This window comes from Photinus pyralis, unplaced genomic scaffold (genome assembly GCF_008802855.1).
Source record: "Photinus pyralis isolate 1611_PpyrPB1 unplaced genomic scaffold, Ppyr1.3 Ppyr1.4_unclustered_Scaffold19, whole genome shotgun sequence".
Classification (NCBI taxonomy): domain Eukaryota; kingdom Metazoa; phylum Arthropoda; class Insecta; order Coleoptera; family Lampyridae; genus Photinus; species Photinus pyralis.
The window spans coordinates 1-13812 of NW_022171100.1; the positions used below are offsets into that span (position 1 = coordinate 1).

General features: G+C 39.2%; 2 protein-coding genes across 2 annotated transcripts; one reads left to right on the plus strand and one right to left on the minus strand.

Moving 5' to 3' along the window:
* Positions 1-264: 264 nt before the first annotated feature.
* LOC116181747 (radial spoke head 10 homolog B2-like) lies at positions 265-11220 on the plus strand. Its single transcript, XM_031502167.1, has 9 exons — positions 265-610; positions 657-757; positions 799-984; positions 1028-1366; positions 1414-1555; positions 1606-1957; positions 2006-2475; positions 2522-2734; positions 10880-11220. The coding sequence occupies exons 1-9, from the start codon at positions 274-276 to the stop codon at positions 11218-11220; spliced, it is 2481 nt and encodes an 826-aa protein (XP_031358027.1). The 5' UTR covers positions 265-273.
* On the minus strand, positions 11209-13400 carry LOC116181748 (xaa-Pro aminopeptidase 1-like). Its single transcript, XM_031502168.1, has 3 exons — positions 13213-13400; positions 12845-13160; positions 11209-12795 (listed from the first exon to the last, which is right to left on the minus strand). The coding sequence occupies exons 2-3, from the start codon at positions 13152-13154 to the stop codon at positions 11249-11251; spliced, it is 1857 nt and encodes a 618-aa protein (XP_031358028.1). The 5' UTR covers positions 13155-13160; positions 13213-13400; the 3' UTR covers positions 11209-11248.
* Positions 13401-13812: the final 412 nt, after the last annotated feature.

A 13812-nucleotide genomic window follows, 5' to 3' on the forward strand; every position in this document is an offset into this window, starting at 1 on the left:
ATGAAAATCAGTAGTTCCTGGCCTTAATGCATCACGCCACCACACCTCGCTTACAAATATATATAGGATAGGTGCGTGGGTACGGTGCGGCGGTGCTATACCGGTATTAGTAAAACACAAAAAAGTGATTAACGGTCATCGTCTTTTACAATATTCTGGTTTTCGTGTGACAAAATTTTCTAAGAGATTCGTCCTACACAAATGCTACTAATAATTTGATAACCATGACAACCTACGTATCTGCCAGTTCAAGACACTATATGCTGTCACACGATGAGTTTAACAAAACAGTCAAGCAGTAGCGCGACCCGTGCCCGCAAACGGTCCAGCGAGAAAAAATCGCTGATCGAGTTATTCGGCGAAGAAACAGTCGAAAAGGTGGCAACGTCCTCATCTTTAGATGTCAAAGACGTAAAACCTACCAATTACCAAGACGAGCTGGTATTTCTTTTTTTCACAAGTATGTTAGACATAGTGGTCGACCGTTGGGAGTCGATACCCTCGGAGAATCCCTGTCCGTGTAAACCACCCGAATGCAAAGAACGCAAAGAGGCTTCCAGTACCAGCACGCTAAGTCTGCGGAGAGAAAGTGACGAAAGCCACAAATCGGGTAGGTTATTTCCTCGATAACAATTCATTATTTCGACCTGGTGCAGGTAGGCGTGATTCTCCAAAACGCAAGCTGTCGATAATCAGCGAAAAGTCGCAAGCTTCGAGTAATAACAGCCGATCTAGTATGAGAAGAAATTCAAAAAAGGTATCTCGCTTTCCTTTGCATTTAAACCATGGCGTTTTTAGAGTGCGTCGCGTGACAGTTTGGCTAAAAATCCCGTTGATTCCCTTAGCGTACAATGGATTGTTAACGTGCCCGATGAGAGTGCTGTAATCAGGTTTAGAAATGGCGATTGTTACGAGGGAGGTACGAGTAAACGTGTAATGCACGGTCGCGGGAAGTACAAATGGGCCGATGGTTCGATTTATGAGGTATGCGGACTGGCTGTATGTGAGATTTGAAGCCGTTTCGTAGGGAGATTTCGTTTGCGGGTTCGCAACCGGCCACGGCACGTTACAGTACCCCGATTTGACCATGTACACTGGAGAGTTTTGTAACAGTCTTCTACACGGTTATGGAGTTATCAATGTTAGCGCGAGTACGTTACGTTATTCGGGCAATTGGAAGGGTGGCAAAAAGCACGGTCAGGGCTGGCTGCTTTACGAGACCGATGACTGGTATGACGGCGAATGGTTTGAAGATCAAAGGCAAGGCGTGGGCGTGCGCAGTTACAAGTCGGGTGAAATATATCAAGGTCATTGGAGTGGGGGAAGCCAGGATGGTAGTGGTGTTTTTGTATGGTGCAGCAATGATGTAAATGTTTTTAATTTTCTTTCTTGATGTCTGCATAAAAAAAACAGGTGTACAAAGGGAGATGGACGAATGGAAAAATGAACGGTTACGGTGAGTACACGTGGAATACATTCATCAACAGATCCTTTACCTTCCCCGTGGAAAATGTATACAAAGGGAATTGGACGGATGGTACCAGAGAAGGGACCGGTGAGTAGGAATACCACCAATTTGATTGCGTTCAATTTCCTAAACTTTAGGCACTATGCATTTCGGCTATGACAATGGTTTGAGCTTTGATGGGGAATGGGTACATGACGAAAAACATGGGAGCGGCACCCTTACTTGCGGAAACGGAACAGTGGTGCATCAAGATCCCCTATTTCAAAATGACAAATTAATCATCGAACCAGGCGAATTGCACAAGAACTGTTCGGCACCACACTCCAGTGCGCTAATCTCGAGTCGTAGGAATCTTTTAGAGTCGAAAAGTGACAAGCAATTTGCCGCGCATTTACCGGCGGAAACTACCGATTTTTCCTACTATTATAGTTTGGCCGTGGAAAGATACACAACGGAATTGTACAAGATTCAATTATCAACTGATTATCAGTAAGTGTCCGAGAGTACCTGCATCAGTTTTTAATTCAACCTTAACAGACACTGCGAAGACGAAAGTCAAACGCTCATTTCCAACTTCCAAAGTCACCAGTCTGAGGTGGAGAGGAGAGAAATGCAGAACGCCATACTCGCCAACCTTCCAAAGCTGTACAGGGTGTATAATAAGTACGCGACAATCGCGACGAATCACACTACAGATTTTAAGCCAACGCTAATACGTTACTTCCTGTGGCAAATGTTACGAGACTTCGACTACATCACTTCTGATTACTCACTCGTCGAGATTGATTTGATTTTATTACAAAATCCAAACAGCGGATTGAAATGGTGCCATGATCCGTTCGAGGAGGTCTTTTTTTGGCAATTTCTGCAACTCCTAGTGTGTTTGGCGTGGAAATTTCACGCGGCCGAGACGGTTACGGGAGACTGCAAAAATGACGGCGTGCTCGCGACGATCTTTGCAAGGTTTTTGACTGATGTGGTTTATGCCAGGCCTTACTTTACAAGTGGTAGTGGTAAAGGTGGCAGTGGCACGAAGTACAATTAAGTTTTTAGCATGCTCGCTGTTTGAGTATCGTGATGTGCTGCCTTTTAAACAGGTGTATTCACTCTACAAGAGTTTAGGCGAGCCGCACTCTGCCCGAGATTTTTTGAGTAAAATCTGTACGTCACCCGGCTTTCCCATCCCGTGTGAGAATAGGGGCAATTTTTCTCCGCAACAAGGAGTTAATGCAATCGCGATTGGTGGAAATTTAATGTACCTAACAGGTGTGGTATTCTCTAGATTCTTAAAATGAATAGTTTAACACCATAAGCAAATGTAACCGTCGTAACAATAATTTGAATGTACTCCAGATTCAGTGATTAATTAATTATTCGTTATCTGGAGTCCCTCAGGGCTCCAATTTGGGTCCACTACTGTTTTTGTTATTCATATGATTATACCATAGGGTCTCATTTACCAACGTCAATGCTCTAACTTCTTTGTACTTTGCATACGTTCGCTCTAAGATGAAATACTGTGCATTACTTTGGAATCCTTAAACTAAAAGTGCTAGGCTAGAAGGCGTCTAGCGTAAGTTTTTAAAATTTTTGTTTTATAAAGTTGAAGGTATATATGCTGAGAGGGGATACCCTTATTCGTTACTGTTAGCTAAATTTGACTTCCGTTTGTTCGACAAAAAGGAGGGTTAGGAACAGTGTGACTTTTCCGTATAAATTAATTCATAATAAGGTCGATTCCTAGGTACTTTTAAGTTTATTGAATTTTCGTATTCCTACTTATAACTCGCGTACTGGAATTACTTTTTATGAGGTATGCAATTCGTGCGATATTTACCATTTTGATCTTAGCGCAACACTAAATTCAATTTGAAGACAATTTGTATTATTTCACGCGAGCATTAGTTACATATTATCAATATTAATTTTAATATTTTGATTATAGAATTATTCCTTTGTGTAACTTTATCTTTTTTTTTGCTAAAACTTTTCAATTAGATAGGTATATTATATACACGGTGTCATTTTTCGAGTGCCACTATGGGGATCTCACTTATCTTAAGTGATAGAAAGTTGGTTAAATGGGGGCAAAGTTGCAAATTTCCGTGCTGAATAAGAATCTGAAATCTGAAATTTGAAATATCTTCAATACTTTTGAAGATATCACAAAAAAACGAAAATTTTTGATTTTCGTATTTAATTTTTTTATGATAAATTAGTCGTAGTAGACATTAGCACATTATTCGGACACTTTTTAATGGAGATTTCAGAAATGGCATCCTGTTTTTAATTACGTTCAAGATGACGGAGAAACACGTGGCAACTTTAGTTTTTCGTATGGGCGCCAGAATTTTGACATTTTGGGATTACGTCTTTTTTTTTCTATACAACGATATATCACACATAGTGGTTCAGTATCACATTTTTCCTAAAATAGTTATTTGTTTCATTAGTACAAAAAATGTCAGTTTTCGGGACGAGGAAGATAGTTGCTGGACGACGCGTTAGCGGAGTCCAGCAACCTTCCGAGTCCCGAAAACGCATTTTTTGTACGAATAAAACATAAAATTTTTTCTCCAACCCGCTTTACTTCAAATTATATTCGAATTTAGATTCAGTCACAGTTTCACTACTAGTATAAGAACTTCTGCTTTCTTGTCCTCACGTGTCATGCCACTCTAGTTTTTAGGTTAACTTATAACATATTCGTTCTGACTTCTTACTTCTCACCTCTCGCGACTTTGTAGGGAGCAAATCTTGAGGTAGCATGTTCTGCCGTTTCTATAATCTCTGGCGGAGTGCAATCCATGTCGCTATCAGTTTCAGTCATTTTATTGTATACACAATTAATATTGTTATATTTTGTATTGAAATAAAAAACTTACCGTACAGTTTTTTAATTAAAATTAATTGCAATTAACTTTTTCAAATTTTGAATTCAAAATGACAGATAATAGTGCAAGGGGTCTGAAGTAGATGGCGTTACGCGCGACGGCGGGTTGTAGGTATACGTATTAAAATTACGTTCATCGAATATGTAAATTACGTTACACATGGTTTAAATAAAAATAGCGAGCGTAAATCATTTTCAATACATGTACATACGTATAGGTGACATCATTATTTGCATTTATATGCAAAAAGATTTGATTTGTATGTATAGAAATATCTTATAACCTGCAATGTAAAACGATGTCAATGTGACATATCTCCGTGATTGTAATTTTTTAATTGGTCAACTTTCAAGGTCAATTTCTTTTTGGTACTAGGACCAAAAGTATCTACTTTTTGTACAGTTGCCATGGTGAAAACGATTAATCCGCAAAACGTCAATTTTACGTACCGAACACTGTCACAAAATAGCGTCTTATTCAGGTGGTTGGAGAAAAATACAATTTTTCATTTTTTCAGAAGAGTGCTTTGGAAAAACAAAACGTTCTTTTGTTGTCAACAAAAGTTTGACAGTTTGATCCATCTGTCTGTCTGGTTGCAGCGTTGTCAGAGAAATTTGATTTTCATTTCAACCGTTTGCAAAATTGCCTGCTCATATTAATTGGGTCTATCACCGCATATTGCTGTCTACATCTTTTAAAAGAACCATATTCGCCCAAGTTTTTATGCAGCAAAGAAAAATACCTTAAACTAGGTTGCTGCCCCTCTGGATAACGCTGCAAGTATGTTACAGCAGTCATGTGGGCATTTCGATGAGAAGTGTAGTAAATTTGGATCATATCTATTTGATCTGCACTTAAAAAAGGCATTTTCGCATTACAACTAGCATAAACCTAAATGACACTACATGAAATAAGTCAACCTTTTGTTCACAACAAAAGAACGTTTTGTTTTTCCAAAGCACTCTTCTCAAAAAATTAAAAATTGTATTTTTAGGAAAAATGTGATACTGAACCACCATGTGTGATATATCTTTGTAAAGAGAAAAAAAGACGTAATCCCAAAATGTGAAAATTCAAAATGGCGCCCATAAGAAAAACTAAAGTTGCCACGTGTTTCTCCGTCATCTTGAAAGTTATTAAAAACAGGATGCCATATTTGAAATCTCCATTAAAAAGTGTCCGAATAATGTGTTAATTAGAAATGTCTACTACGATTAGTTTATCATAAAAAAAATAAAAACGAAAATCAGAAATTTTTGTTTTTGAGATATCTTCAAAACTATTGAAGATATTTGAAATGTCTTTTCAGATCAGCACGAAAATTGGCAACCTTGCCCCCACTTCACCCACTTTCTATCTCTTAAGATAAGTGAGATCCCCATAGTGGCACTCGAAAAATGGACACCATGTATAGTATTTCTTAGTTTTACAATTTTTATAATTTGTCTTTCTTTTAATGTATAATGATTCAGGGGCAGTTATTTACTGTTTTTTTTCTTTTGTTTTTGGAAAATTCAATTTTATTTTTTTCTCAATTTTCTTTTGTTATATGCTTTATATATTCTATATATACATAAGTTGACCTGTAAATAGATGCGTTCTGTTGGTCAATAAACTATTATGATTATTATTATTATAAGACAGGTAGCTTGATGATTTTCATATAAATCTGCTCTTCATATAGTGGAGGGTATTGACTTCCAAGGGGAGAAGAGTTAGATCTTAAATAAACAATGAAGAGGTTTTCGGCCTAACGCCGACCCTAGACTTTTACAACCCCTCATACTCCAAACCCTATAAATGGGCAGGGGTGGTCATCATCCCACAACCCTTTATCACCTTTAACAAGTCATGGTTGAGTTCGATTTCTCGAAACTCTATTCCTGTATCGGCAAGTGACAACCTTTTACCAGAGAAGTTTGGAATCTACCGCACGCCTCAGGAGTGAAAAATGTGCTACTCATGTCAATATAGTTTTCTATATTACGTTTATGAGCAAAAGTCGAGAACCCTTTCGGGTTTTCCATGAAACATTTGAATGATACCTTGAACCTGGAATCGGGTAGCACGGATCAGACTTTACGGGTCTAGCAATTACCCGCCTCGGATGCTTAGCTTCGCCACAGAAAATTGTGACTACTAAGCCCCACCACCACGACAAGGTGCATCCCATGGTGGGGGTATTCAGAAGGGTTCGGGAGAAGCTTCTGGAACGGTTGTTGTTTGCTATATAAGCGAACGGAATTGTGTTTAGAGTCAGTTGCAGCATCGACGCCGAATTGATGACTAGTGATTTCAGGGATACACCCATTATTAATTATTTGTAAGTAAATAAATCACGTAATTAACATTACCACATAAAATATACCATTTAAAATTCCTAAGGGGGTTGCTGTCACACTAACAGGGGTGGAGTTTCGGAGTGTTTTACAATAATTCTTCCTCTTTAAAACAAATTTGAGCTTGTGGTAACATACCCCTATGGTTAGGCAACGCATCTCACAACTGAAAGAATGGCAGTATGGGGGAAAATACGAACCAGTTAGCAGGGCCGTGGCATCCAGTAGGGCAACCGGGCAAGTGTCCTAGGCGCCAAATTTTGCTAGGCGCCAAAAAGTCATAAGATTTTTAAAATAAAAATTATACAAAAGTATTTTACAAAGTTTTTATTTTGCAATTTTAAGTGCACTTGAGTCAGGATTGATCGTAAATAAGTTATATATAATTGTAAAATAAGTATAGTGAATAAGAGAAATAAATAAAAGCAAGCTAAGCAACAGCCGTACAGCGTACAGGCTGGAGGGTCAACGATTTGTAATTGTATTTATATATTTAAGAAGTGCAGTATTATTTATAATAAAAAATATGCAAAGACCACATTATTATTATTAAAAAAGGCGGCGCTTCGGACAAACTTTGCACTATACTATACATTCATTATAAGAAGGTAGTAGATGGCGCTGTGTTTGAAGATAAACACACACAGGAAAAATATAAAACGGCACCAAATTATTGTAAAGTAGAAATATTCAGCACTGCGAACAGAAATAAGCCTTTGACAATAACAGCTAATGACACTTCGGCAGTTTAGTTGGCAACATAGACTACCACCTTACAAAATTCACCAGTCGTTTTATGTTTCATTGTAATACTGACTCATGTTTTAACCAATCACAGTGAAGGTCAAAGCTTCCCTATGCTTTTTACCGCTACCTTCTTAAAATGAATACAGTATAGGCGCAATTTTACCTTGCCACGCCCCTGCCAGTTAGTTCGAATCCGAGCCTAGCCTAGCGTCAGAGCTGGGCAGAATACTTTCAAAAAGTATTTGAATACTAAATAGTAAATACTTTAGACAAATCAAAAGTATTTGAATACTAAATACTTTTACGTCCAGCACAACCAAATATTAAATACAAATACTTTGAAAAGTATTCAAATACTTTCAAAAATAAGTATTCAAATACTTTAGAATGTATTCGAATACTTTCCAAAGTATTCGAATACTTTCAGAAGTTATTGAAAACTTTCAAAGGTAAACGAATACTATAAAAAGTATTCGAATACTTTGAAAAGTATTTGAATACTTGTCACTCAAATACATAAAAAATTTAAAATAGTACTAGATAAAAGTCTTAATACTACTTAAAAAAGGTCAAGTTATATTTTGTATGGGGGCTACATGGAAGAATAGCGTTTTGTGCGCTGAATGTAGTCCCTTTCTCTGAAGTTAGATTTTTTTATATTTCTATTGTTATATACAAATTTAAGGGGAGTAACCGCGTATTATTATTATATAGGATAGGAGGTACCAGGACCTTTCTTATATCAGTTATATTATATCCTTAAAAATACGTGTACCAGTTTTCAAAGCGATCGTAGGTCGTGCACATGACACCTGACATGACATGTACACCTTTCTGAAATTATTATTTTTTATTTTGCCTTTATTTTTGAGTGGGCGGGGTTTCAGCCAAGGCTGCTCTACCAACCCAACCCACTATACATTTACAAATATCCATGCCCGAACCCGGATTCGAACCAGGGGACCTTAGTACCACAGTCCAGCTTTAACTGAACTGCGCCACACGGACCGGCAAATTAATCCTAGCGATCCTTTTTTATCCGTCCGTCTGTCCGTGTGCATGATAACTTGTTTAGAAACGTGCGATCGCTTTGAAAATTGGTACACGCATGGTCTTAAGGATATGAGAAAGGTAGGTACCTATTGTTTTAAGTTAAGTAGCCTATCGGGTCAAAAAAGTTTCACTCCAGGATCGTTCGGTATTCAGTTGTATCGGATTTTTATATTTGATTTTGTGATAATGGAAACTTCCCCTAAATATTTCTAAATAGTTCTCAAATATTTGAATAACTTAAAAGTATTCACATACTATGCGAAGTATTCGAATACTTTACGAAGTATTCAATTACTAAATATTTGCGAAAGTATTTGAGTTACAAATACAAATACTGCTTCCATAAAAGTATTTAATTACAAAGTATTTGAATAGGTACTTTAAAGGATTTGAATACTAAAAAGTATTTACAAAATCGAATACTGCTCAGCTCTGAATGGCGTATTTCAATATGCATTCGGATCGTATAATGTCACATATAAAATTATATTTGACAATTTTTCCGTATCTCGCCAAATACAAGATATATTGATGTGACTCTCTTATCCGGAACGCACTGTAGGTATACTACCTAGGAAGTACTATGCGATCAAAAATGAGTTGCTGTGGAGTCACCTTTGGAATTTTTGTTTCTGAACTTCCAAAGGCGACTCGACAGCAACTTTTTTTTAATCGCCCGTTACTGTTGCTTATTCATGTAGGTACCATACATCAATATCCCCTGTACTGGCTAGCGAGACTTAGAAGGTAGACAGTAGTAGCACAGATCTAGAGTGTTTAGATCTGTGGTAGTAGTGTAGAAAACTTAATGCCATTTAAACAGTCCTTTTAAGCAGTACCATTGAATTTAATGGCAGTACTAGACTAGGTACATGGTACTAGCTTCCAAATAAGTAACAATTTTTTTACTCAAACTGTACTACAGAGTACTGATGTACTGGCTACCTTTACGCACGCTTGTACATGGAAGCGTCAAATATGGAGTTCTTATATAATTTCTTTCTAATTGAACTTGTTGCAAACTCTCCATCGTTTCTTTTTTAGCGAATTTTTTAAGAATAAAAAAATGTGTTATTGTTTGTCCGTCCGTCCGGACCCACTTCTGCCGTTTCGAACTACTTCTAGGGGAACTAAAGTCCTGGAATTTTTTGCAATAGGAAAGGGGGGGGGGGTAAACACACGTTCTATCCTTCATGGTATTCTAATGAAAGGTCTCATCGAAATAAATTGGTTTGTACAAACTATAACTTTCTCGTACGACTCTTTTTCAAGATCAGTGAGCGACGGGGTCTTGGGGGGGGGGGGGTTAAAAATGAATTGTATCTCTCATTGTATTCTAATTAAAGGTCTCAACGAAAGGAACCGTTTTCTACCAACTACTACCCTTCTTTCTGTCCTTTTATAAAAGTACGAGGGGGAGGGGGGGGAGTGGAACTAGTTTTATCCTTCATGGTACTCTAATGAAAGGTTTCAACGAATTAATTTCTACCAACCATAGCCCTCCTCCTCGGTCTCTTATCGTGATCGGGTACATTCCCTTATACCTCAAGAACGGATTGTCCGGAAGAGGGTACTCACAAAGGACGATTGAGACGTCTTCATGCATTGGTGATGTCAAAACAAAACTAGTTAACAAAAATGCGCTTTATCTGCACAAGAGTTGTGCACAATTTATACTTGTTTTTTCTGTTTTTCATTGGGCTTAATTAATATAGCGGAAATGAAAACCGACAAGCGTATGGAAGAAAATGTATTGTGTGTCTACGCAATCCTAGGAAAAGTAACTAACAATAAATTATCTAGTGCATCTCAATGTTAAAAAAAAACCTCTTTGAAATACCAAAAATGCTTCGAAATTCCTACGAAGTGTACATCTAAAATAGCCTCGTTCTTGTAAAAGGGCTCAATAATCATTTTAATAGTAATACTGAAGCACTAGGTCTCTTAGCCACTGAACGTCGTGCACATGTTTTTCAGCCACCATTGGCTAGTATTTCTACCAATAACGTCTAGTGCTTCAGCTTACGGCAGGGAAGGGATTTTGAGATGTACTCGAGCGCGCCAGATTAAAGTAAGGTGGGTTGACTAGGTGTTGAAAAGTGTGCATTTCAATAATCTGACGATTTGAGCGCGACGTGAGGTCACAAAATGGTTTTAGACACGTTGATCTTCGCCTTTATCTCTGGTTCTGGTAGTAAGATATTGATGGCTGTAATTTTTTTGACTTACAAGTCAACAACTTAGCATAGCTAATAAAATCAAGTCACATGACTTGACTTTCAATTTTCAGACTACTTATTACACCCCTAGTGTACTTATGGGTTTAAGCTATTCACTTTAAGAAGTTTTTCCGTATGTTTACTAGCAAAACCTTTTAGATGAATCTGGCCCCTTTGTTGAAACAGCTCGGAACCCAAGCGGAGCCCCTTGTCAAATTGAACTATCTGTACTACAGTCCCTGCGTTCCAAGAGGATAGTGCAATGCTTATGTGACGCCTGTCCGCAGATGAAAAAGAACGGCGTGATCATCAACATCGAATATCAGCTGACTTTTCTGGAATTTTACGACACCTTGCTCAAGTGCGGGTTTGCCGTCGTCGAATTGAAGAGGAAAAATGAAGAGAGACTTCGCAATAAAGCCGAGTTGCTAAAAAGTATGGAGTCGATCAAATCGGGCTGCATTAAATCTAGTACCAAACTCAAAAAGTCTGTAAAATAATCGATGTATTTGCGTTACAAGTACAAATCTATTTAGTTTTGAGCGCCTCAGTCTCCCTCCACAACCACTGCTTGGCCTCGATCTGGTTTTGTCGGTCGAGAACCTCGCCGATCACCTCCCTGCATTTCTGATGGTACGAGTTAAGCTGCAAGATTTCTTCTTCGGTCAGCAAGCTCACGTCGATCATTTTCGTCTGTTTGGGCACCAAGGATAGAGTTTCAAACGTTAAAAACTCGGTGTGATGGGTGTAGATTGGTGTCGCGGGTACGACGACCACGAGGTCTTCGATTCGTATACCGAACTTGCCATCTTCGTAATATCCGGGCTCGTTTGAGAGGATCATGCCCTCCTCCATGCCGGGGTCGTCCGGGAACGGTTTGTACGAAATTCCGATGGGACCCTCGTGCACGTTTAGGTAGGAACCGACACCGTGGCCGGTACCGTGCCGGTAGTCGAGACCGACGCCCCACAGGAATTCACGTGCAAACGAGTCCAGGTAATTGCCCTTGATCTTTTTGGGAAAGATGCTTCGTGCAAGTTTCAGTTGGCCCTTCAAGATTCTCGTGAAGCATTCCTTTTGGTATTCGGTCGGAGTTCCCATATGAACGGTGCGTGTAATGTCGGTCGTTCCGTCCTTAAACTGGGCGCCGGAGTCGCATAGGTACAGAGTGTCCTTAGTGATTGGCACGTCGCTTTTCGGTTCCGGTTTATAATGCATGATTGCTCCATGCGCCCCGACACCGCTTATCGTTTCAAAGCTGAGCGACATGATAGACTCCTGTTGAGCCCTGAACTGCGCCAACTTATTGGCCCCCGATATTTCTGTGACGGTTCCCGTTTCTACCGCCTTCTCTAACCACGCGAAATAGCAACAGACTGCTGCCGCGTCCTTAATGTGCGCATTTCTCATACCTTGAATCTCGGTGTTATTCTTGATAGTTTTCAGTAGGGCGCAAGGAGTTATTTCCGTTTTTAGTCGCTTGGGGGGGACTATGCTGGTTAGCGAGTAATTGGCATGATCCGAAAACCAGATAAACCCATCAGTGACCTCTTCAACTGCCGTTTTTACAACGTGCCAAGCCGAGCTGTATAAGCCTACTGTGATCTCAATTCCTGGCGCTTCCGCCTTGAAATGCTCGTGAAGGATGGGCGTGTCCTGACTGGGATCTATCAGTACGGCGACTGATTGCGGCAAAATGATTACAAACGAGAAGAAGACTGGATTAAAATCCACGTCGCTTCCACGCAGATTTAGGAGCCACGCAATTTCGTCTAGTGCTGTGAGAACAAGCACGCTGGCGTGCTTTTTCTTCATTTGATCACGGACTTCGCTCAATTTTGTTTTAATCGGTTTACCACTGTACTTCAATTCCAGTGGTACAATGGGATTTCGTACCATCGAAGGTCGGTCCCGTTCATTCCACACCAAGTCGACCAAATTCGTTTCGACCGGCACTAATTTGTGGCCGTGAGCTTCGAGCTCGTCTTGGAGATGCATCCATGTATTGTGACCGATTACCTTTGAGTCGACACCGATGCACGACTTAGGTGGAAGTGCGCTAATCAGCCATTCAGCTGAAAGTATTTTGTTTTATTGCAAAATAAAGAGGTAGGTGCCTAATACCTTGAGTAGGAGTGGAAGGTAGCCCTTCCTTCATTAGGGTCCAGTTGGCGTCCATTTCTTGGGACGCTTGCAGAAAGTAACGTCCGTCCGTCCACATACGGGCATCGTTATCGGTAATAATGGCGCTTCCTACGCTACCAATAAATCCGCTTATAAATCCTCTGCGTTTGTCACATTCCGCAGGATACTCGCTGTTGTGCGAGTCGGTCGAGGGTACAATATACGCGTTCAAAATTTCCGAGCAGTACCTCCCTTCGCTCATAATTGAACGCAGATGTTTCAGGAGATACGTCGTATCCTTCGGGGACATGATTGTCTAAAGAAATATACAAATAGTACCATAAGTTAACACTCCGCTTCCCACTTACGTTTATGTTTAGTGCACTGATTTAATTGAAGTAGATAGGTGATGGCTTTCAATTTTAAATATGTCAGAGACGCTATCAATCAAGTGGTTATATTCGTTCATTCACATTACGTGACACTTGACTCTGTACACATATAGGTGGTAACAAGATAAGAGGATAAGATAGCATTGCATTTTGCTATACATTTACAAAAAAAATAACGTTAAATTATCTCCTTGAAAATCCTCTTGGGGATGCTCTTCTCATGCTATACCTACCACTTATGAATTCGTTTGGCATGAATTCGAAGATTTTATGGCATAAAAGTGAGATGCGCGTAGACTGAAAGATCATCATTTCTCATTGATAACCGCATATTAATGAAGATGACCTTTTAGTCAACCGAGGATAGAAGTAATAAACGAAAAACCGATTTTTAAAAGAAGCAAGGATTGTAGTCTTTGCCTTTACAATCGAGCTACCGGAAAAGACGACCGGTGCAGTGAAAGCTACCCTTAATTAAAGAGTCTCGATTTAATGATGCACTACTTTCAATAAAAATAAATGAAGTGTTTGTTTAAAATATTTTAAAAAAATGTTCTGTCGCACGAGGTGCGTCGC

Coding starts and splice junctions, on each gene's coding strand:
- LOC116181748 (XM_031502168.1), bottom strand. CDS start 13,154: ATGTCCCCGAAGGATACGACGTATCTCCTGAAACATCTGCGTTCAATT. Junction 12,796..12,844: donor ACCTTCCACTCCTACTCAAG/GTATTAGGCACC, acceptor AAATACTTTCAG/CTGAATGGCTGATTAGCGCA.
- LOC116181747 (XM_031502167.1), top strand. CDS start 274: ATGAGTTTAACAAAACAGTCAAGCAGTAGCGCGACCCGTGCCCGCAAA. Junction 985..1,027: donor CCGATGGTTCGATTTATGAG/GTATGCGGACTG, acceptor GCCGTTTCGTAG/GGAGATTTCGTTTGCGGGTT. Junction 1,367..1,413: donor TTGTATGGTGCAGCAATGAT/GTAAATGTTTTT, acceptor TAAAAAAAACAG/GTGTACAAAGGGAGATGGAC.